This window comes from Cetorhinus maximus, chromosome 8 (genome assembly GCF_964194155.1).
Source record: "Cetorhinus maximus chromosome 8, sCetMax3.hap1.1, whole genome shotgun sequence".
Classification (NCBI taxonomy): domain Eukaryota; kingdom Metazoa; phylum Chordata; class Chondrichthyes; order Lamniformes; family Cetorhinidae; genus Cetorhinus; species Cetorhinus maximus.
The window spans coordinates 68770040-68795471 of NC_135886.1; the positions used below are offsets into that span (position 1 = coordinate 68770040).

The following is a 25432-nucleotide window of genomic DNA, read 5'->3' on the forward strand; positions in this document are numbered from 1 at the left end:
TATGCTGAGATGAGCTGCTACCTGGAGGAGGGAACCCTGGATCAGACATCAGAAAGTGCTGCCTTTTCACACATCCATCCAGCGTCCCAGTCGCAACAGCACCCTACACGACGCAGGGGCACCTGCAAGATCCTCAGTGGGCTAGTGGCTGCATGCCTTCAATCTGGCAAGGCTCCTCACAGAGACCATTCGTTAGCAACACAGCTATGCATGGAGTATTACATCAATGGTGAAACAGAAACGTAACACTTGGAACAAGGAAGCCAATGAAATACCGCTGCTGTGATTGCACTAAGAAATAACTTAGTCGGCTGTGGTACACTCACCAAAATGACACTGACATCCGGCAGTTTAAGTTAAGAATCCTGAGCTGCATTTATCTTAACCCTAATATGGAGGCAGAGTATGACGAGGTCAGACAGTTGGCTGCCTGATCTTGAGATGCCTCTTCTTACACACAACAGTGTGTCCTCCTGGCCAGCCCTGGCCCTTGCAAAGTCCAAGATTATCAGACAACATGAAGCCCTCAAGGGCACGCGTCATTGCTAATGTTCTGCTTCATCACATATTTGCTCCTATCCCATTGCTCCCCTCCACATTGTCTGAGGCAAAGATATGTGATTCCAGAGCATGCTTAAAGGCTGTTTTGGTCTCCAGAAATCACCATTTGGAAATAGCATCAGTAACCTTTTGGGGTGTCAAGGCGATGGGACGCACAGCGCTGTCTACCAACTTTGTGGCGATACCCTTCTCCCTGCAATAGTCACAACTACAGGGTTACAGGGTGAGAGGCGCTTAAGGTTGGGCTTTTCAGCACCTGCACACAAATGTGCCATTGCTTCGTCACCTTGAGGTGGCAAGGTGCTCCCACTTTTTGCTGAGCTCAACAGATTGACACTGGGAACATCAGAAATCTGTTTGGCTGGGAGCAGTGCTCATAAGCTCTGAGTACAGGCTCATATCATTAAAACCCTGCTGAGAGACAGCGGGCAGATGGAGTTGGATAGTACATGAGCCTTCTGCATGTGTGAGAACATCTCTCCTTAAACACCACACCTTCGCCTTTCAAGAATACAGACAAGATAAAGGCACACCTCTGCCTCAATCGTACAGAGCCAAGAATGCGCATGATGGGATCCTACGAGGCATGGGAACATGGCTTGTTCCACAAGCACGCTTAACATGAAAGTGCAGGCAATACTGATGTGAAGAATTATGTTGAAACAGGCCACTCACTGTGGTGAGATGGCACCACAATCACACAAGAGAGGCCCAGGGTAGAGACCATTGCCATAAGTGGGTGAAAGAACCAAGGTATCATACGTGATTGACAGTAACACAGCTCATCATAAGAAGGAGGCATAGACAAGATATGCAATGATTGTGAGTCTATTTACATTTATGAACATTATATATATGTGGTTAACACCCATGCCAACATTGTGCAACTGCATCTTTTTCACTTTCCTTACCCTGCTGATATGTCTTGGTGCTCCCTCGACATGCACAACGGAGGTGTAGGTAGTGTGCTGACTGCTACACCATGTTGTTTGTGATGACTTTGGCGGTCATCCTTTGGAAGGCTGCGACCTGGAGGGCCCCGGCTTGCTTTTGGTGTCCCGCTGTGGGGTAGATGCACTCTCCTCGGCCTGTGGAGGTGGAGCTGACGGGGTCACAGGAAAAGGGGACTTGGATCGGCCGGACCTGGGTGGATGGCCCTGGGGTGTTGAGCTGCTGGTTCTCATCCTTATGGGTGCCCAAGGGCCCTGGCTGACACCTTCAGGAGAAGAGGCAGCTGTAGTGAGATCGAGGTGTCCCGCAGCCCTCCTGCATTGACACTGATGAATGCCACCAATGGCTACAGTAATGGAGTGCAGCTCCTGCAGCAGTGCAGGACCGATGTCCTAGGTCAGGGTCTCCATAGCGGCCACCATCCTACCAGTGTGGACCTTGGTGCGTTGGCATGCTGGCACCATCATCTCAGACTGAAGGTGCGTTTCGATCTGAGGAGTGCAGTTGACATGCCTTCCTGATGTTCCTGCGCTTGTCTTTGCAGATCCAGCAACTGATTTAGGACCAATCCAGAGGCTCATCACCGGACTTGGACTCGGCAGAATCGTGGCCTCCAGCAGTCCTCTGAGTGGTGGTGACCTCTGATGTCCCTGCCTCCACCTACTGTGGACCAGATGATGCGCTGTGCTCACCAGATTGTAACTCCGACGCTAAACTAGCACTAGGTGCCACCAAGATGTGTGTCTCTGCACTGGTGGTGGTTGTGGATGAGTGCTGTGGCGGGTCATCAAAGTTGCTGTCCTCAGATTCCTCATCAAAGGTGTCATTGGGGCTGGAGTTGAGGGCCTCGGCTCATTAATGCCTTTGGCAGCTTCCCAGAGGTGCCTACAAAGAAAGGAGAGACAATTATCACATACAGGTGACTCTGAAACAGGAGATATCACTTGCAATATGGTTGACTGACGGATGTTGCAGTGCAGGATCCTGACTTGGGTGTGTCACCTCACCATCAGCATAGGCACGGTCTATGTTGTCTCTGGTCAGCTGTATGGTTCTGTTCTCGAAGTCTGTGAGAACCTTGATCTCTGGAACTCCACCCCCAGTCTGGGACCTCTCCTTATTGTGAGCCTGCTTGTCCGAATGAAGGCAGATGGAGAGAGTGTGAGCAGGACACATGCAAGGGCAGATGATAAGGATGGCTGCTGGCATGTGTGGGTGGCGAGTGGGGCCCTGGACAGGATTTAGACACAAACTCTAGAGGAGATGAGGCCGATGGAGTTGTCAAGGTGTGTGAGAGTGAATGGTGATGCCCCTTGGGATGGCAGCAAGTGAGATCCTTGTGAATGTGTGATGGGTTTGTGAGTGTGTGGGTTGAGAGTGATGAGGTAGTTGACATACCCTGGCGAAACAGAGGAAATCATTCATCCTCTTCCTGCACTGGGTGGTTGACCTCTTCTGCAGAGCATTTGCACTGACCACGGCAGCCTCCCAAGCCGGATTGATCATCTTGCTGGAAGTCCTGCGGCCAGAATGATGGTAGAGAAGTCACGGCGGGCCTCGACTGCACCCAACAGACGCACCAGTGAGGCATCAATTAATTTGGGCTTTCTGCCTTTGGAAGCCACATCTTCCCTGGAGGTGTCCTAGGCTGCAGAGAGTGCGAACGCTGTGCAGGGGCACTGTTTAAATATGACACCAAGAGTTAGGGAGTGCTGAGGTCATGGCGAGGTGGGCAAATCAGATGCCACCTGACAGCGAAATGGCATGTTCCCCGCGGATGAATACTTAATGCAGTCTGAAGCACACGATACGGCACGAAAACCCACCATTGCAGCCAACGGGTAGAGCACCATTTTTTATACCCACTAATGCACTTCCTGCGTTTCGTGGAAAATCACAGCCAAGGTAGCAAGGTTGAGCACAGCAAGATCCCATAAGCAGCACTGAAATAAATGACCCACTTAACTGTTTTAGTTATGTTGGTTGAAGGATAAATATTGGTCAAGAACTGAAGAATCGCCCTACTCACCTTCAAATAGTGCCATAAGATCTTTTTACATCTACCTGAGAAAGTGAACAGGACTTCAGTTTAACATCTTCTCCAAAAATCAGCCTAGATTAGGTGCTCCAGACTCTGGAATAGGGCCTGAACCATCGCCTTCTGACTCAGGAGTGAGAGTACTTCCACTGAGTCAAGGCTCACACCTTCAAACATTGTGCAGTCCATTATCAACAATGAAAAAGAGAACTAATAGACTATAACATTAAAAATATTCCATTTACGGAGCTCCTTATCATGTCATTCAATTGCCTCAAAGTGGTTCATATGATGCATTATTTTTGAAGTGCAATGACTATTATTGTGTAAGCAGACATAGTTGCTATTCACACATGTTTATTTGACTATAGAGGTTGAGAAAGGAATTTCCTACTCTTCAGATAATGCTGAGGGATTGTTTAAAATCCCCACCGTAAAATAGCAACTCACATTAGTCATCAGTCTAACACCACCTCTGAACCAATATACTGCAGCAATTTTAATTCACTGTACTCTATGTTCTTAATCTAAATTAAGCCCCAGAATGGATGGTGCTTGCTGCAGGTGAAATGATCCTGAAGTCACACAACGTAAAAAGAAAATCCCCCCCACATAAAATGCCAGTGCCTCTTTAAGCTCTTGTCTCAAGTACAGTCCAGCCTCCATAGTCACAGCTCAAGGGCTAATCTTTTATTGGAGCACTCTACCTTCATGTAATTGAGAGGGTCTCAGCAAACCCAGCAAGGTCCCCTCCCTGCATCCTAGAAATGATGGGCAACTGCATCATGCAAGCAACCACACAACCCGCCACACCACCCCCCCCACCCCACCAAGTGAAATTTTAGCCCTCTGTCCACTGGGGTAGAAAATAAGTATTTCAACAGAGAAGGGCTGCATGGCTGATTCCTACTGTCAAAGGACTTGCTTATGAGGAAAGTTTAGAAAAATTCTGAATTTCAAACTTGGAAGGCAATGAGGTGCCGGCAATCTTACAGGGATATAGAAGATACCAAAAAGAATAGAAAAGGTTAATTGCCCTCTTAATTGACCGAAATATCGCGCCAGTGCAGGATGACGTCGGGACGCTCGCCTGACATCATCTCGCGCGATTTCACGCCCGATCGGGTCAGGCGCACGCCCGCCGGATCAGCGTAGAATTCAGATCCATATGTATGCAGTGTTTAGTAGCAACTCTAGATTACAGGCTTATTGAATTGCACTGATATTGCACAAAACCCCGAAAGAAACTCTTGGGCCCTGAAATTACACCATGGGACACTAGCATAATCAATATTTAATATGCTGTCTGAAAACCCACTCTTCGCTATGCTCGTGGAGATGTTAGCCCATTTAAAATAACCCACTTAAAATAAATGGATTACACCTTTTCTGAAGTAATGGAAAAAGGAATTTCAGTTGAACACATTAAGTATTTGTAGTAGGGTTTGTAATCCCAGTTGTTTATTGCAATCTCCAGATTTCTTTTTTCAATCTCACAAATGCCAGAATCCTGGGTAGGGATTGAAGTTGCTATATAACACTGCTTTCATGTACTCAAGTACTGTAAGTGCTCAAACCAGTTGTTTCAACTGTAACTTTTTTGCATCTGATACCTATGATGTGCATAGTGCTTCTCCAACTGGTGCTCGCATTCACCAACAGGCATCAGGTTATCAAACTACAGCTCCTCCTATCTGCTCTCCCTCATCTGCTTCTGGGCATCATAATGTTACTTTTCTCTATTACTTTCTCACATGTGCTTCTCCCCACTCTATCCCAAAAAGGTCACGCTATTGACTGATTTCCCCTCTATCTTATCCTAATTTCTGATCCCTCTTCCTGGGGTTAATTTTGATTTTGTACAATAGTGTAAAAGGTGAGGTAGCAAGTTGGCAAACCCTTTACATCTCTCCTGATTTATATTAAATTGTAGTCAATGGAAATGAAAATCAGCTTGGAAAAAAAAATGAGTCCTTATCACTATCACCTGCTTTACATCATTGCTCAAAGTCAAAATTATCTTTCTTTCTCTCTTTTGTTGGCTGTTCTCTTCAATTGTAGATTCTATACTCACTCACTTTTACCACCCTCTGGTTCCAGCTTCTCAAATTACTAGTTACTAGACTCACCATATAAAAAAATTGTTCCTAGTGACTGGGTGAACTTAATTCTAATAATTATGTAATTTATGAAATTCCTGGACCTTTAGGCTGTGATTCCAGAAATTTCAGAACTGGATTGGGTACATGAACACAGGTTTGCAAACCCTATGTTTGTACCTCACAAGGTAATTTTAAGGCCTTATTCACCTAATAGAATATGTTGCATTAAGCGTGAAAATACTAACATATAGGATGAAATTTGGAATGATTTTTGTTAAATGAAATAGTATTTGGAAATTATATGTTGTGAATACTCGGAGATTCATGGAAGGTTTCTCCCAGGGTTGGCCTGAACCTCAAAGCCTCCTGTAGCAGCTGTTGATGTGGGCCGCAGGCTCCTGCTTTCTAAAACCTGAACATTTCCATCATTAAAAGTCTGAATTGCAGAGAATGATTCGAACTTAATTTCTTGCACTGGATATTGCTGTCGTATTGGGGTAGAACTTTTCATATTTCTGTACCTACCAAACATAGCTCTTCATACATGATAAGTACAGTCTGCAAAGAACATTGGATATGGAAAGCAAATAGGATTCAGCGCTGGATGGGTTAAGTAGCTCAAGTGTTTCAGAATAAATTCATTCTGTCGGCATCCCACGTCACGTAAGGTTAGATGTGGGAGGCTCTAGCTGTCTTTTTAAAAGCATATAATGACAGGAGAATCTGGAAAGAAAAGCGGAAGCTATAATTACGCGACCCTGTGACCGTCAAAAAATGATGTGAATTTGCATTTGTGATGCAGTAATCTCTGAGGTTTGGAATGTACATACCCACACTCCCCAAGCAATTACCATTACATTGTAAAGCATGGTAAAGTCTTATCAACTCTAGTTCTGTAGTGAACATATTTGAAGAGTAGGCCCCAGATACAAAGACACTCCCAGCTCAATAGCCAGAGCTGAAAGCTACAGAAATCATTGCTGGTTTAAAAGTTTTATATTATCAGAAATGTTTGCTGTGTATATTTATTCTGCAGTCTCATTTTTTTAACTCTATATTTTACATCTTGTTTTTGAAACCTATCTACTTGCCCTTAATTCTGCTGAGAAACTTTAATGAGGATGCTAGGACCAGGATCCCAGATCCTGCAGCTCATACAACACCAATCTTTTAACAGTAACACTAATATACTTTTATTTATATATTGTAAGGAAATGTGCTAAGATACATGTAAGGAAGACAGATGCCAGACTAGAGGTGAGAGTTTAGGAGGGTGGTCTAAAGTTTGATCGACAAGGTAGGTCCTGAGGAGGCCCTTGAAAGGTGGAGAGGTTTAGGAAGAGAGTTCCAAAGTGTACGCTGCTGAGTGCACTTTTACCAATGGTGAGACAAAGGGAGCTGGTACACACAGAAGACCATTGGCAGAAGAACCAGGTATTTGAATGGGGACATAGAAAAGTGTCACATTATGGAGATAGTCTTGAGCAAGGTCATGAATGGATTTATACACAAAGGGTGGAATTTTCGTGCCTGTTGAAGCTGGGTGTCCTGAGGGGCGTGAGTGGACAATATGGCGGGAGACCAAGAATCAGTTTCACGATGTCAGGAACTTCATTTTAATACACCTGCATATCAATATAAGCCCTGCTCGCCGGAATCATCCCCCCATGCTGGATCATTCTGGCAGATCGGTGATCACGCCAATGTGTTCCACAACAGCATTTATAAGGCGCACACCTGGCGAGCTGCACTTCAAGGGGAACTCGGAGGTGAGTGCACACTAAAGTTGTGCAGTGCTCGCAAGGGTCGCCTGTTGGACTTCAAGGTTGAGGTATCGCGCATTCAGGCAAAGGCTGAGGCAAGTTGCTTTTTCCCACCTGGCTGATAGTGTGGTACCAGGGCAAGGGCAGCACTGCAGTTGGGGGGAGTTGGGGGAGGGGTAAGGGCTGCATTGCGGTTGTGCACAAGCACATGCTGGGATGGGAGGGGAGTGGCCACACATTAGGGAAACCTTGTATAAGATGACCATTCCTCCGCAGCTGAGGCGCAGCCACATTGACCTGCTTGGAGTCGGGCCTCTGAAATTAGAAGTCTGATGACAACACAAAATCATTGTCGATTGTTGTAAAAACCCACCTAGTTCACTAACGTCCTTTAGGGAAGGGAATCTGCTGCCTATACCTGGTCTGGCCCACATGTGATTCCAATATGGTTGAATCTTAAATACCCTCTGAACAAGGGCAATTAGGGATGGGCAATAAATGCTGACCTAGCCAGCAACACCCATATCCCATGAACAAATAAATTTTCAGGGCTCCACAGATCACTTTGTGGGGTATCACAAGGCTCCAAGCACAAATGCATCCATAAGTTCACGGACCCCACATTCGCGAAGGCACGCAACTTTCACCCAGGATCAGGAATGCCAAGGCACTGGGATTTGCACGGATCTCTGGTTTTCCAAAGGTGTAAAATGCCACTCACATGGCGCTCAGATCTCCATGGCAATAAGCATTCAACTACATCAATCACAAGGGTTTCCACTCGCTGAATGTTCAGCTGGTGTGTGACCATCACAAATGCATCCTACATGTCTGCGCACGATTCCCAGGGGGTGTCCATGACTCCTACATTCTCACTAGGTCTCAGATTCCTGACATCTTCCAGAGTTCAAAGAGGCTGCAGGGTTGGCTCCTCGAGGACAAAGGCTACTCGCAGAGGCCGTGGCTGATGACACCCGTGCGGCAGCCTCAGTCTGCAGCAGATTGAAGGTACAATGAGGCTCATGCTGCGACTTGCACCTTGGTGGAGCAAGCCATCGGAATGTTGAAAATGAAGTTACGACTATACAAAATAGGAGCAAAAGTAGGCCATTCAGTCCCTTGAGCCTGCTCCACCATTCATTAAGATCATGGCTGATCTGTTTGTGTTTCGAATTCCACACTCCCATCTATCTATGATAACCTTTGATTCCCTTGCCTAACAAGAATCTTTCTACCTCTGCCTTAAAAATATTCAATAATTCTGCCTCCACCACCTTCTGAGGTCGAGAGTTCCAAAGTCACATAACCCTCTGAGAGAAAAAAATTCTCCTCATCTCTGTCCTAAGAGGGCAATCCCTAATTTTAAAACAGTGGCCTTTAGTTCTGCACTCACCCACAAGAGGAAACATCCTTTCCACGTCCACCTTGTCAATACTGTTCAAGTCCCATTGCCTGGAACAGTCTGGTGGAGCCCTGCAATACAGTCTGCAGAGGGTGTCATGCATCGTCGTCACCTGCTGACCCTTCACGAACTGGCACTGCAATGGGGAAAGGAGCTGGCTGGGGAGGAGATGGAGGAGCTGTACATCTCCTCCAATGAGGAAGACGTTGATGGGGATGAGGGCGAGGAGGTCCTCAAAGGCAAGGATGATGACAATGAGGCCATCGCACTAGCCAGATGAGGCAGGCGCACTCGGGAGGCCCTCATATTTGCTAGATTCATGGAGGATGATGATGACATGCAGTGAGGAGACACTATAGATCCTCACATTGCTTCTGTGAATGTTTGACTCCTGTCTGGCTGATGGCAGGACACATACCCTCTGTGATAAGGCTCCTATCATGGAGATGCAGTGGAAGCCCATTGGCCCTACATTCCAGGAGGATGATGACGACATGAAGTGGAGACACTCCATAGGTCCTCACATAGCTTATATAACTGTCTGACTCTGTCTGGTTGATAGCAGTTTGCTTGCACTCTGTGAACAGGATCATATCATGGAGATGCAGCGGGGAAACCTTAATTTCTCCTGATCCTATGGCATCCTTCGTGAGCTGAACCCTTCAGGACCACACTGTCAACAAACACAGATGCTGATGAGATGGGGACCAGCCGCACCTCAAAGGTGCTGAGAGCACATAGAGAGAATGATGGAACTCTGTGCCAGCCCAGGACATTGTGGCAGCAATTATAAGCCCCAATGAGGTGCAGCCATGACTGATGTGTCCAGTGACTGTGAAGGTGCACCATCAGTGTGCTGGGAAGGTTGCACAAGGCACAGGGAGGAGGCCCTGGGCTGAGACACCTGCCTTTATCTTGTGCAGGGACCAAAGTTTCACATCTGAGTGACACAAACACTGCTCATCAGAACAAGGAACCATAGGCAGGGAGACATTCTTGGAAGTTTATTTACAGTAGTGAACATTATGTAGAAGTGATTAACACCCTTGCACAGGCTGTACAACTACATCTTCTTAACCTTCCTAACCCTGCCGCTACATCTTGGTGCTCCCAGACATCCACAGTGGAGGTGGAAGTAGCCTGTTGATTGTGATGACCTTGGCGGGAGTCCTCTGGAGGGCCGAGACCTGGGGGGCCCCAGCCTGCTTTCAGGGTTCTGCTGTCTGGCAGTGGCACCTTCTTCAGCCAATGGAGCTGGAGCTGCTGGGGCCACAGGAGCAGGGGATTCGGATGGGCCACAAACTCCCAAAGTCACCTGAGTGGATAGCCCCGAAGTGTGCACCTGTGATCCTCCTCCCTGTGAGTGCCCGATGGCCCCTGGCTGACTCCTTGACGAGAAGGGGAAGCTGGAGTGAGATCGAGCTGCCCAACACCCATAAGACCATAAGACAGAGGCGCAGAAGTAGACCATTCGGCTCATTGGGTCTACTCCACCATTCAATGAGATCATGGCTGATCTGATAATCCTCACCTCCACTTTCCTGCCTTTTCTCCATAACCCTTGATTCCTTTACTGATTAAAAATCTGTCTATTTGAGCCTTGAATATACTTAACGGCCCAGCTTCTGTAGCCCTCTGCGGTAAAGAATTCCACAGATTGACTACTCTCTGAGAGAAGAAATTCCTTCTCATTTCTGTTTTAAATAGGCGCCCCCTTACCCTGAGATTATGCCCTCTGGTGCTAGACTCTCCCACAAGGAGAAACAACCTCTCAGCATCTACTCTGTCAAGCCCCCTAAGAATCTTATATGTTTCAATAACATTGCCTCTCATTCTTCTAAACTCCAATGAGTACAGGCCCAACCTACTCAACCTCTCCTCATAAGAAAATCCCTCCATGCCCGGGATCAACCTAGTAAACCTCCTCTGGACTACCTCCAATGCCAGTATATCTTTCCTTAGATAAGGGGTCAAAATGGTTCTGTTGAAGGGTCATGAGGACTCAAAACGTCAACTTTATTCTTCTCCGCCGATGCTGCCAGACCTGCTGAGTTTTTCCAGGTAATTCTGTTTTTGTTTTTGTCACAGTATTCTAGATGTGGTCTAACTAATGCCTTGTATAATTTTAGCATTTTTATATACTCCATTCCCTTTGAAAGAAAGGCCAACATTCCATTTGCCTTCCCTATTACCTGTTGAACTTGTATGTTAGTTTTTTAGGATTCATGCACACGGATTTCCAAATCCCTCTGTGCTGCAGCCTTCTGCAGTCTTTCTCCATTTAAGTAATATTCAACTCTTCTATTCTTCCTGCCAAAGTGCATAACCTCACGTTTTCCCACATTATATTCCATCTACCAAGTTTTTGCCTATTCACTTAACCTGTGTATATCCCTGTGTAGACTCCTTGTGTCATCCTCACCACTTGCCTTCCCATCTATTTTTGTGTCATCCACAAACTTGGCAATAGTATATTCACTTTATTTTATAATATATATTGTAAATAATTGAGGCCCCAGCACTGATCCCTGTGGCACTCCACTAGTTACAGGTTACCATTCCGAAAATGCCCTCCTTATCCCAGCTGTCTCTTCTATGAGTTAGCAAATCCTCTATCTATGCTAATATACTACCCCCAAAACCATGGGCTCTTCTTATTAAGTAGCCTTATGTGCGGTACCTTATCGAATGCCTTTTGGAAATCTAAATATATTACACCTACTGGTTCCACTTTATCTATCCTGCTTGTTACCTCCTCAAAGAATTCTAATAAATTTGTTAGGCATGATTTCCCCTTCATGAAGCCATACTGACTCTGCTTGATTAGGTTATGTATTTCTAAATGCTCTGCTATTACGTCCTTTATAATAGACTCTAACATTTTTCCAATGACAGATATTAAGTTAACTGGCCTAAAGTTACCTGTTTTTTTTGCACCCTCCCTTTTTGAATAAGAGTGTTACATTGGCCGTTCTCCAATCCTCTGGGACTTTTCCAGAATCTAAGGATCCTTGGAAGATTACTACCAGTGCTTTTGTTATCTCTGTAGCTACTTCCTTTAATATGCAAGGAAGCAACCCATCAGGTCCAGGGGATTTATCAGCCTTTAGCCCCATTAGTTTCTCTAGCACTTTTTCTCTCACGATAGTTATTGTATTTATTTTGACCCCACTTTTGCCCCTTGATTATTTAGAATGTTTGGAATGCTATTAGTATCTTCTACTGTGAAGACTGAAGCAAATTATTTATTCAACTCCTCTGCCATTTCCTGGATCCCCATTATTATTTCCCAGCCTCATTCTCTAAGGGGCCTATGTTCACTTTGGCATTTCTCTTCCATTTTACATATTTAAAGAAGCTCTTACTGTCCGTTTTTATATTACTTGCTAGTTTACCCTCAAAGTTTATTTTCTCCCTCTTTATTATTTTTTTGGTCACCTTTTGTTGGTTTTTAAAACTTGCTCAATCCTCTGGCTTACCACTAATCTTTGCCACATTGTATGTTTTTTTCTTTCAATTTGATTCTGTCCTTAACTTCCTTGGTGAACCATGGTTGGTTTATCCCCTTCCTTGAATCCTTCTTCCTCACTGGGATATATCTTTGTTGTGAGTCATGAACTATTTTCTTAAACGTCTGCCATTGTTCATCAACCGTCTTTTCTGCTAAACTGCTTGCCCAGTCCCCTCCAGCCAACTCTGCGCTCATTGCTTTGTAGTTACTCTTATTTAAGTTTAGCACAGTTGTTTCCAACCCAAGTTTCTCACTCTCAAACTGAATGCTAAATTCTACCATATTATGGTCACTGTTTCCTCGGGGATCCTTTACTCTGAGATCATTTATTAACCTGCCTCGTTACACATTATCAGATCCAAAATAGCCTGATCCCTGTTTGGGTTCACAACATATTGTTCTAAGAAACTGTCCCGAATGCACTCTATGAATTCTTGCTCATGTCTACCTCTGCCAATTTGATTTTCCCAATCTACGTGAAGACCATGGTTACTTTACTGCCTTTTTTACGTGCCCTCATTATCTCCTAATTTATTGTCTGTCCTACAACATAGCTACTGTCAGGGGGCCTATAGACTGCCATCACCCTCAACACCTCAACCTCCTCCCACGGCACCTTCCCATACAATCGCAGAAGGTGCAACACCTGCCCCTTTATTTACCCCCTCCTCATCGTCCAAGGGCCCAAACACTCCTTTCAAGTGAAGCAGCGCTTCACTTGCACTTCCCTCAATTTGGTCTGTTGCATTCGCTGCTCCCAACGCGGTCTCCTCTACATTGGAGAGACCAAATGCAGACTGGGTGACTGCTTTGTGGAACGCCTTTGGTCTGTCCGCAAGCATGACCCAGACCTTCCTGTCCCTTGCCATTTCAACACCCCATCCTGCTCTCATGCTCACATGTCCATCTGTGGCCTGCTGCAATGCTCCAGTGAAACTCAATACAAACTGGAGGAACAGCACCTCATCTTCCAGTTAGGCACTTTACAGCCTTCCGGACTTAACATTGAGTTCAACAACTTCAGACCATGAATTCTGTCCTCCATCCTCACTCCTTTTTGATCCCCTTTTTTCAATATTCATTTTTGCTTTTTAACTTTTATTTATTTTTTTCCACTTATTTTTATTATTATTATTTTAAAATTTATTTCCATTTTTATTCATTGTTTTATCCCCAGCTTTTAGCCTATTTTTGAACTTTTTTCCCACCACCCTCCCCTCCCCCTACTCCAACCCCACTAGGGCCATCTGTCACTTGCTCATGTTGTTCTTCCCAGAGTGCTTACCCTGGTCTGGCTATTATCACATTCTGCTTTCTACTCTTAATGTCACCATCAGCACCTCCTTTAGCCAGTACCACCACCATTAACACTCCTTTTGTTTATGACATATTTGGCAATCTTTCCTTTGCCTCCACCTATCACTGGCCTTCTATCCAGTTTCACCTGTTTCACTCCCTTTAAACAGTATAAACTTCATCCCATTTTTACTTCTCTCTAGCTCTGAAGAAGAGTCATACGGACTCGAAACGGTAACTCTGGGCAGGATCTTCCGGTCGGCTAGCGGGCGTTGGGCCCACTCGCCGATGCATAAAATGACGTGGGATGACGTCGGGTGGAACTTCTGATGTCACCCCGCGTCATTCCCATTTTCAGGTCGGCGGGGGCGCAGCCAAGTCAGCTGTGCGCCCGCCAACCTGTCAACGGTCTATTGAAGCCAGTGAGAAACTAATTAAAATCATTAATGGACCTGCCCGTCCAACCTTGAGGTTGGTGGGGAGGCCAGGAGCCCCAGCAGGCTTCAGAAAAAGCATGAAACCTCATCCATGGGCGGGATGAGGTTTCATGAGGGTATTTAAATTTTTAATAAAGGTTTCAATTAAAGTTATGGACATGTCCCAACTCATGTGACAGTGTCACAGGAGGGGACATGTCAGGGAAATTTTTCTATCATTTGTATTGCAAATTTTAATTTGGAGCCAATCTCTCTGAGGCAGCACTTAGCCTCAGGGAGATCAGTGCGCTGTTTCGCGCATGTGCTGAAAGAGCGCACTCCCGGCTGAAGGAATTCCCCCCTCGCCCACACAGGGAGCACATAGTGCTTCCTGGCGGACCTCACGCTGGACGGGCCTTAATTGGCCCGCCCACATAAAATGGTGGCGCACCCCCAATTGGGGGCACCGATCAGAAGCGCGCCTGTTCGCGCCCGCTCCCGCACTCCCCCCCTCCAATGGGGGGAATATCTTTCCCTCTGTCTTTCTCTCCACAGATGCTGTCAAACCTGTTGAGTTTTTCCAGCATTTATTGGTTTTTGTCTGCAGCCCTAGTTATTCAGTTCGCCAGGACACTGGTCCCAGCACGGTTCAAGTGAAGCCCGTCCCACCAGAACAGCTCCCTCCTACCGCAGTACTGGTGCCAGTGCCCCATGAACTGAAACCCACTCCTCCCACACCAATCTCTGAGCCACGCATTTAACTCCTTGACTTTATTTACGCTATGCCAGTTTGCCTGTGGCTCAGGTAACAATGCCAAGATTATTACCTTGGAAGTTCTGCTTTTTAATTTAGCCCCTAACTGTTCAAATTCTTTCAGTAGAATCTCCTTTCTAGTCTTATCAATGTCGTTAGTACCAACATGGTCAACGACAACGAATCCCTCCCCTCCCACTCCAAGTTCCTCTCCAGCCCTGAGGAGATGTCCTTAACCCTGGCACCGGGCAGGCAACACGTCCTTTGGGACTCATGCTCATGGCTGCATAGAATGGTATCTATCCCCCTAATTATACTATCCCCTACCACTACAATGCTCCCATTTCCTCCCGCCAATGTTGACATCAGTGCATTGGCAAGATGGCATAATCACTTCAGTCTGAAGGCTGATGGACTCCTCCGTCTGCTGTGGAACAGGTTGTTTGCTGTGCTTGCCAGATAGCGAACCCAAGCCTACCGTACATATAGGTCCCACTGAGGTGTGTGTCACTGCACTGGTGGAGGGTGTGGGTGAGTGCTGTGAGGGGTCTTCTATCCTTAGGGTCCTCATCCGAGGTGCTGTTGGCGTGGAGTCAGGGCCAAAGTTGCCTGAGGGCAATGTGGCAGATGTGCCTATGAGAGAAAGTGGAGATTATTAGCGCGTGGTTGTCGCAGTACAAAGAACAGTGGACTCATAGTTGAATTGCCAGGGGGATGATCTGGTGCAAGATCCTAACTTGGATGCTTGGCGCTGACCTTGCCATGGCCACAGGAAAAGTTCATGCCCTCTCTGGCAGCTCTAACGCGCAGCCTTCAAAAGGAGTGAGGACCTTTATGTCCTGCACTCCACCCCACGGTCTGCGACCTCTCCCTTTTATTTTGCGTGGTCTTGTCCTGCACAAAGACAGATGGAGAGAGTGTGAGCGAGGTGCATGCCCAGCCAAATGAGAAGGATGCCAGGTGTGTGTGTGTGTGTGTGTGTGTGTGCGTGCGCTGAGTGGTGGCATGGATGAGACGAGGAGGCAATCTCCAGAGGCGATGAGACCAGATGGAGATGTGAAGGTGTGTGTGAGAGAGTGAATGCTGATGTTCCTTGAGCTGGCAGTGAATGAGATACCAGTGAATGCAGGATGGGTTTGTGAGTGTGTGAGTTCAAAGTGGCGGCATGGATGAAATCGTTCATCGTCTTTCTGCACTGGATGGACAACCTCATATGGGCAGCATTGGCACTGACTGCTGCTGCCACTGCCTCCCAAGCCAAGTTGGCAATGTTGCTGCCCCTGCTGTGGCTAGAGCAAGGGTAGAGGACATCACAGAGGGCCTCCATGGCATCCAAAAGGCATTCCAGGGATGTGTCACTGAATCGGGGGGCTTCTTGCCTTTCGGGGCCATGTCTTCTGTGCAGCAGTCTGGGCTGGAAACATTCAGAGGTGTGTATGCGGCTGCACTTTAAATATGGCACCCGGCGTGAGGAAGCTGCGAGGTGACGGCATGGCGGGTGAATCAGAGCTTGCCTGCCAGCGAAATGGCGTGTTTCCTGGGAATGCATGATTAATGACGCAGGATTGGGGCAAAACGGCATGAAAAGTCGCCATTGCAACCAGCAGATAAAACGTTCTTTTTCCTGCATGCTACCACACTTAGTTCAAACCTGGGACGATTCACCCCAAAGACAAAATTACCGCCACAGATGCATTTCATAATTTTCACAAATATATCTTACTTTAACACCTTCCTTTGGGACAGATTCTTGTTGTAAATGGTTTTGAACTGTGAGCAAAATGTTAGACCATTGTCAGTTAAATAAAAGTTAGATAGAGTTGTGTAATCATTATTTTGCAAATGATAACACAAGAACTGACTTTTTTGACATCAGGAAAAGCCACTGGGTCCAAGGAAACCTATTCCTGATTCTTTCCTAAGCAAAATAAGTTATATGAGTTGCACTATGAAATTAGAAAATTATTGTTGATAGATGTGACATTGCAGGACATCAGAAAGCTATTGATAACAAGTGTGACAGGACAGCATGGCAGAAAGTTATGGTTAATTGATGTGAGAAAGGGCATTATAAAGCTATTGTTAATGACTGTTCATTGTTATTAAAAACCTATTTTTCAAAAATCTGCTGGTGCAAGATAATAGAAAATTATTGTTAATGAATGTGGTAGTACAGGGTATTTGAAAACGGTTATTAAAAAGTGTTTCAGTGCAGGAGACTATAAATTGGCTTTTAATGAGTGTGATAATACAGATTGTTATAAACAGTTGTTAACAAGAGTGACAGGCAGAGTGTTAGCTGTTGCAAATGTGTGTGACAGGATATTACAAAGGTATGGTTAATAAGTGTGATAATGCGGGATAATATTGTTCCACCGTGCATACAGGGCAATAGAAAGACCCTGGATTATAACTGTGATTTTTCACATGCTGCATTCCAGATTAGAGCTCTAAAGGGAAATATTAAATTAAACCTGGTGGGAAATGAAGAATTTCAATGTTAAAGTTGCTATAACTGTTTTCTCACCATCCATAGGGAGCTTTACAGAGAGACTTTGACAGAGGCAATGCATTAGGTCACACATCTTCTCAGCTGGGAATTCTAGGCAGTGGATGAGTCTTTTTTAGAATTCAGCCTATATTTCTGTGTGATTTTTTTTTTGCCCATCTGACTGAGGAATATCTGTGCTTGGGAATGTAATTGTTTCCACTTAAAATAACAGAACAGAAAATGTTAGAAATACACAACAGGTCAGTCAAGGAGGAAGCTAGGCTAAAATTCGGGGGAGAAGCATGGTCGTGCAGCACAGCCCCTTTTAAAGAATGACTTAAACAGCAGAAGGGATGGGAGAAAAAGAAGTTAATTTTGAACTTCTTCCTCAGAAAGGCAACTATTCAGTTTCAAAGCCAGTAAATAGTCTCAGCATGCAGGTGAAAGGTGCAATGAATTGTGTATTATGCAAGTCATCTCTGCCATGCATGTACAAAAGCATTGGACAGAAAGATAAGTTTCTTTCCACTTCTTGATCCCAGTGTCAGTAACAAACACTACCTGAAGGCAACAACTGGAACAGAGATGGGTTTTCTCACAGAATTGAAGGCTACCACAGCATGAAGCATTTATTGTACCGGTTCTGTCCAAGCCACGAAGAGGATGTTTGCCATATCACTGTAGACTGCAACGTGCACATCTATCAAGAAATTTGTCAAAACCATGTGATTGACTTTAACTCCTCCTGCCCAGTGGAAACTGAGAGGGGGCAGTGAGAATGAAGCAGATGGCTTAGTCACTCCGTTCCGGCCCTTGTCTGGCCAACAGGAATTTAAAATTTCAGGTCACAAGGAGACTGGTCAGAAGTCTTTAAATTTGCAGATCAAGCAACGGTGACCTTATCATTGTATGACTGCTATTTTTACCTGAGGTCTGAGCAGAATTGTAGTGGAGGCTTCTCTGCCAGCCCAATGCTGCTGGAAGCTTCATGAGAGCAAGGAGCCTAGTAAGGTAAGTTTTTAAAATTTAATTAAAGTTTTTAGTTGGCCAAGAGGAGCAGAAGTCCTCCTCTGGATCACACAATGAAACCTTGGGCCTCCTATGGCCAGACATTCCCCTTCACTCCCTGGTCATACACCTTCGATCCACTTAGCTTGGCGCCAGAGTCCACTCCCACAAGCTCCCAAAGGTGGATTCAGAGCTGCCTGATTTAATAGCCAGGAGGCTGCTTTCCACCAATTTTCCAGCTGTTTGGTTCGGAAACTGGCAAGCAACATGCTAATGAGGCTCAGTCAATAAAATCAGCTGAGCACTCCATGCTCCCGGTGAGTTTGCTAGTCCCTGGAGTGAAACTCAATCTCTGTGTTTGCGCATGAAAAATCTTAATCATTGTCCCGATGGAAAGGAGGCATCACTTGAACAAAGTACAGAGCTTTCACAAGCTGGCAAAGATTCCTCAAGTGTAAGAATACAAAAACTAAAAAAGATAACATAAATATTCCAGGGGGTGAGAACATTACAGAAAATAACAAATAAATACACATTAAAAATAATGTGCTACTGATGAAAAATAAGTACAAGATTTTGGTCACTCTGTTTTTGTATCAAGCACTTTTAGGTCAGGTATAGCATGGTTTAAATGAATGGTGAAACTGACTCAGCTTTATCCCAACAATATACCCAAACTTCAACTGCACAGAAGCAGTTGCTGCTGTACCAGTGTGACATTTTCCATTTTCTGCATTAATCAAAATTATCATCTATTTGAGTGAAACTGACAATGTAGTCCCAAATTATGAGTAGTTTTGTACTGTGGATTCATACCCAATAAGGAATGGACTGAGGTTGCTCAAGCATGTATCTTTATGGGTCGTTACAGCCAGCAGATAGAAGAAGCTTTCATCCCATCAGTCTGAGTTTAGTTTGATATTCCAAGAGGTAATAGGTGCAGCAGCTCAAGAAGGCGGCTCACCCTCACCTTCCCAAGGACAACTAGGGATGGGCAACAAAAGCTGGCTTTGCCAGTGATCCCCACATCCCATGAAAGATTTTTTAAAGTCTAACCAGCTGCACTTCCTTGTACAGAAATGTAAAGTTTATCATTATTTTGCATGTATAGTATGGTAACATTGTACTTGAGAAGTTATTTGCTCAAATTGTTTGTTGGCACTATGCACCATTCCTATGTGAAAATTAGAGCTGAATACCTGCTGGCAGGTGTTTCCCAGCATTTCTCTGCAAATGATTGATTGTCGGTGCTTAAAAACGACATGGGTTAGTTTGGTGTCTCATTTGCTCTACAATTCAGCACTAAACACTCACAATGTGATTACTTACTTAAACAATTGGTTAGAGTTCAATGGGCCAGATTTTTGCAGCATGGCGGAGACTCTGCGGACCTTTAGAAATCACGGGCCAGACCCGATTCTGGGATTCCCGCCCCCATTCCCAGCGCCCCAAATTTTTGCTGGCCACAGGAGAAGAGTGCAGGCAGTGATCCCGCACCCTGCATTCCTGACATGGCCAGCTCCATTGGATGGGTGGGTATCTCCTAGCCCCCGCAATTTTCGTGGAGTTGGGCTTGCTTCTCAAGTACTCATGGTTCACGGTCCCTCAGAGGAATCGTCAACCATAGTATGGATGCAGGAACCTTGTGAAACTTAACTTCAAAAAGTCTTACCCAAGCCTGTCATGCCCCCACCCACCCCCAATGGCCCCTCATACCTCCATGCCAACCCATGCCCCACCACCCACCCCGAGTGGCCTCTCACCCGCCATCTCAACTTATTGTAAATCCATGCATATTCACCCAGTATACTCTCTGTACAGAACCAATGAACCTTAGAGTAACAATGGCATATATGGAAATGCTTAAAAAGCAGCAATTCATAATTTTTTTAAAAAACAAATGCTGCTGCAACAACCCTATAAAGGTGTCCATCAACCAGACTTTTACAGTATTAATAACAGACATTATAAGCACTTGACACCTCTTTATCTTGTGTAAATGAACATTGAGCCAGTGACAAAATAGATCACAGGTTAAAAAGCTTGTAAAGTTATCAATCAAGCAATGTTTTCCTTTCTATGCACCTGTTTCAACAAAACTAAAGCCTTTATGGATGCTTGGGGTCTCAGCCAAGCATGCCTTTCAATCAATCTGCCTTACCACACAGCAACCCCTGTGGCTGCCTCCGATCTATGTCTGACGCGGTGGGCCCGACTCCACGTAGCACCCACTTTTCCCTCACTCCCCCCACCCAACCACTGCGAGTGAAAATCATGCTATTCGGCACATTTTTTCCAAGGCAGGAGTGTCAAGCCAGAAACTTCCTGACTCGAACTACCCACCTTGGAAGTGAAAATCCAGCCCTATGTATTGATAGTCAGTTACTGTAGAGCAGAAGTCAGTAAAATTGTTGTGTTTTATATTTTTACAGGCAAACCCTCCTCCCATTATTGTGAATGCTGATTCTCTGGATTCTGGGCCTTATGTAAGTCCTTTTACATTGTTTCGCTTATTATAATTCACTGTGAAGGAGATGGAGTGACCACCTTGTAGACAGATTGAAGGGGTGACTTTGGTTCATAGTTTTCTGTCACCGGATTGGTTTTCCTGAAGTGGCTACACTTGCTAAAGAATCCTGATTGTGCTAAAAATTACACTGACAACCAATTTTAGATTACCAGTCAGGCTTGCAGTGTGGCTCACTGATACATGCTAGAAGCTACATATATTCACCCACAGGGCCCTATCCTTTGCAAACAGAAAGAACATGTTAATGCATTGCGCCTTCCTCACCTAAACAAAAGCTCAGGGGACAGCCATTCTCTGGTTCATTCCCCATGCAGTGCTTTGACCAATCAGAATCAACTTGCTTGGTTTGAATTTAAACAAAAGCTTGGTAGTTAACTGCTCCCTGGTGCATTCTCCATGGCAGCGCCTCTACCAATCAGAGCCTACATGCCAACCAATCAACAGCCTCTTCTCATGCGGCATAAATTGTTGTTCCCTTTGAGATTTGGTATTCTTGCTAATCTGTCCTGATGAGTGTAAGACGAAACGCTTCGACAGCATGTCCTTTTTTCAGCAATACTCAGGTTCTGTACTACCAAGTTTAAAAACCCACCTGATTCACTTATGTCCTTTCAGGAAGGGGATTTGTCATCTTTACCTGGTCTGGCCTACTTCAAACCCACTGTAATGTGATTGGCTCTTAACTGCCCTGTGAAACAAGCCCCTCAGTTCAAGGGCAATTTGGGATGTGCAACAAATGCTGGCCTTTCCAGTAATTTCCACATTCCATGAAAGAATAAATTTTTAAAAAACATCCAGACACCAACCCCTAGCACAGCATCTGATTATTTCTTAATTGATTCCAGGGTCTTACCTTTGCAAACCAAGCCATTCCATGTATTTTCCACTTGTTGTGACATCAATCCTAAATTTGCCTTTCAACATGTGGCCTTTTGCTCTCGTTTGCAGTTTAATTTGAAATAGTTTTCTGGATCTACCTTTTTCTGTACCATTTATTACCTTATATAACCTGATAAGATTGTCTCTCAGTCGCCTCCTTCAAGGCTGAAAAATTCAAGCCTCACTGACTTCCCTTCTAACTCCTACTACGGTGTGAAAGTAATTTTAACATAACTCACTGGGAAGGAAATCCAAAGGATCAAGTGGAATGCCCATTTTTCACTCTGCCCAATGTTACTCTCTGTTGACTTCAATAGACTATCTGATTCTGTCAGTTTCCTAACAAGAAAGTTAGGCTAAAATTGCAACCTACGTATCAGTCTTGTGGCTTTTCTCTGTACCATCTACAACACTTGAATGTTTCCCTTGTGCCTTGGTGACTGCAACTGGACTCAAGGCTCCAGGTACCAACATACTGGCATCCTGTTTTGCACTCTGCATAATTTTATTTTCCACAGCAGAATAAAAGTGACTGGTAATGCACCTATTAGCCATTTTGCATTATCACCCAGGAACCACTAGCTGACCGACAATAGCATGAATCACACAATCAAACATTTTTAGTAAGTTGCCTGATCAGTGAAAGTGCAAGTTCACATTAAAATCTTCTTGGGGTCTGAATGATATTATAGGAGCCAACATTTGCCTTTTAGAGAGGCCCTTTGCCTGTATGGGCAAGAGCCTCACACACTGCCCAAAAAGCACCTCTGAAAATGGATGCAATGTCATTGAAAATCACTTGAGTACAACATTGTGCCAAATTTAACCTCTTGCAAGTCCTGTTTCACTAGGCTTGTGATTGGGTCTTTTATCTTCATTCGCTTGACCCAGATGAAAATTCCAGCTATCAATAGTTGTTTGTGTGAAGAAGTGCTTCCTTTCATAAATCTTAGCCATAAATCTTACCAATGCATCCCTATGTCCCATTGTTGCAATCTTGGCTTCATTTGAAATAGTATTCATGGTTAATCTTTTGATTTTCACTTAATGTCATATAGACCTAAAAAAGAAAGACTTGCATTTATATAGTGATTTTCACAACCACTGGATGTCTCAAAGTACATTACAGCCAATGAAGTCTTTTGTGAAGCATATTCACTGTTGTAATGCAGGAAACACAACAGCCATTTATGCAGAGAAAGCTCCCACAAACAGCAATATGATAATGACCAGATAATCTGTTTTTGCAATGTTGATTCAGGGATAAATGTTGGCCAGGACACCATGGATAAGTCCCTTGCCCCTCCTCAAAATAGTGCCATAAAATTCTTTACATCCGCCTGGGCAGGTAGTTAGGGCTTCAGTTTAACTTTTCATCTGACAGTGCAGCACTCCCTTGGTACTGCAGTAGAGTGGTAGCCTTGATTTTTGTGCTCAAGCCAGGAGTGGAATTTGAACCCGGAGCCTTGTGAGGAGGTGAGAATAAGCCATAGCTGACACAAGGCTGACCTCTGTAAAACCCCATCTTGATTACCTCTTTCCACACTGAGAAGGTTAAGTTTTTCTCACAACTCATCCTTGGCACAAGAGATCCGTCTTGTAACAATTCTCAGCGCCTCTTCCAGAACTTGGATGTTTCCTTTGTGCTTTGGTATTCAGAGCTAAATTGAACACAGTATTCAAGATGCTACCTGAGCAAAGCACTATGCAACGTCAGCATGACAGCCTCAGAGTTATACTTTATTGATTTGGCATTAAAGCTCAGCATTTTATTTGTTTTGTCAATTGATGACATGCCCTTTGTCAATCTTGGTGTAGTGGTTGTATTTCCATGTCTGACACAAGAGATTGTGTGATCAAGCCACACTCCAGAAACCTAAACTAGGCAGGTACTTAAGTGAAGTACTGAGGGAATTACGCCATTTTTTTCAGATGAGATATTAAACTGAGGCTCCAGCTGTCTACTCAGGTGAATATAGATCTCACGCCACAGTTTGAAACTTGCTAGAATATTTGCTTACACTGCAATGATGACTACATTTCAAAATTACTTCTTTAGCGAAGCATTTTGGGATATTTGCAGGATCTGAACAGTGGTACATAACTGTAGGCTCTTCCTTTTTTTGTCAGATCTCTCTCAGTCTGTTCCCCATAGAGCACCATTTATCAAGTATAGCCCTTTCTTTTCCTGTGTAGAATCTTGAACATAGCAGCAATTAATTTTATTGTTATAAATCTGTCCAATTTCAAACTTTGTTCTTTTAATCTTTGGCTGCTTCATTTCACTCAACTTCTCCTCTCCATCATTGTTTTCACCTTTATATATTTACCATAGAAGGCAATAATTTCTCCCTTAGGGATTCTCTTTACTTTTTATATGAGAAAGATGGAGACACTGAGAGGCCTGACTGATCAAGCACCATAAACGTATTTACAAGTATTCCTGCCTCATTCTTTATAGACTAAGGTGGTTGTATCTCAATTTTACCAATCAATATTGCTGTAAAAGGATGTATTTCCCTCATGAAGTAATGCAGGAGTTATGCCAACTGTTTGCCTTGGACCTGAAGCCCAACTGGATCAGAGATATCCCTTTGCCAGCGTCAGTCACTGCATCACTAACTCCTTTCAGGTCATGTCAGGAGGCATATGTCACCTTTGCTGTGGATCTAAAGCATCAGATCATTGAAGCTCTGAGACATAGTCCTCTCCAGTCTGGTGCCCATAGCATTTATGGCAGCAGTTGCAACTGCAATACCAAATGCTGCTTAGTTGATCATAGTTCCACTGGTTGACAGACCTCAGCTGCTTATTGTTTTACAGATACCATACATTTCAAAATTGATTTATAGCTGAACACACTATTATGACACAGCCGATGATTAATGCTGAGCTGTTCCAATCCCAGAGGGAAACTTGAAACAACTGTCATGACCTATTTTGCAATTTGTATGTTTCGAGATGCAGGTTTTGTATTCAGTAGTAATAAGACCACCGAGTCTCAAGAGGTTTTTATAAAACTAAATTAAACATTTATTAATACAAGAAAGATCGTAAACACATACATACGTCTACAAAATTACTTCTATAATAACTACAAAAATCCCCGAATTAATCTGACTCCTAGTTACACCTCTGTTAAGGCAACAGTAAAACACAGATTTAAACAGACCCCTGGCAAACCATACCCTGGACAGTCGCATTCAAAATGAGTTTATTTCAGCTGTGGGTCCTTGCAGACAGACTTGAGGCTTACAGGCTAGAGCCTTTAGATCTTGGAATCTCTCCTCTTTTATCAAAAGCCTTCTTTTCCTTTATACATATTTTCTTCTTTGAATGCAAATGCTCATTGTATCACTAGTTTTTTTTTACATCTTCTAACTATAAATCCCCTTTCATAGTACCAATGTAAGCTTTCGAAAAAAAACGATTGTTTAGCTTCTTCTGGCTAGGTGTGATATTTCACACATTCTTTTGAATGGTTTATTTAAAAATGCAAATTGCCCCCTTTTCACTTCACCTTGTAACTTCCCTATGTTTACCCAATTACCATTTCAAACCTACTTCTCTTCTATACATCAAAGTCTCTAGACCAGCTGGCTTTAATTCAATTAAGACACACACACATACATAGACACAGATACCACTGAACTCTATTTTAAAATAATTTCCGGAAAAGGCACTACAAAAATGGGGCAGAATTTTACATTCCCCTGTGGGTTTGTAGACA

General features: G+C 44.3%; 1 protein-coding gene across 7 annotated transcripts in view; it reads left to right on the plus strand.

Moving 5' to 3' along the window:
- The window catches only part of dlg3 (discs, large homolog 3 (Drosophila)), a 693738-nt gene that overhangs the window by 417937 nt on the left and 250369 nt on the right, over positions 1-25432 (plus strand). For all 7 annotated transcript variants that reach the window (XM_078547000.1, XM_078546998.1, XM_078547010.1 and 4 more), the window contains one exon: positions 20726-20779. In XM_078547000.1, the coding sequence (XP_078403126.1) occupies positions 20726-20779 (54 nt within the window). The remainder of the gene's footprint in view (positions 1-20725; positions 20780-25432) is intronic.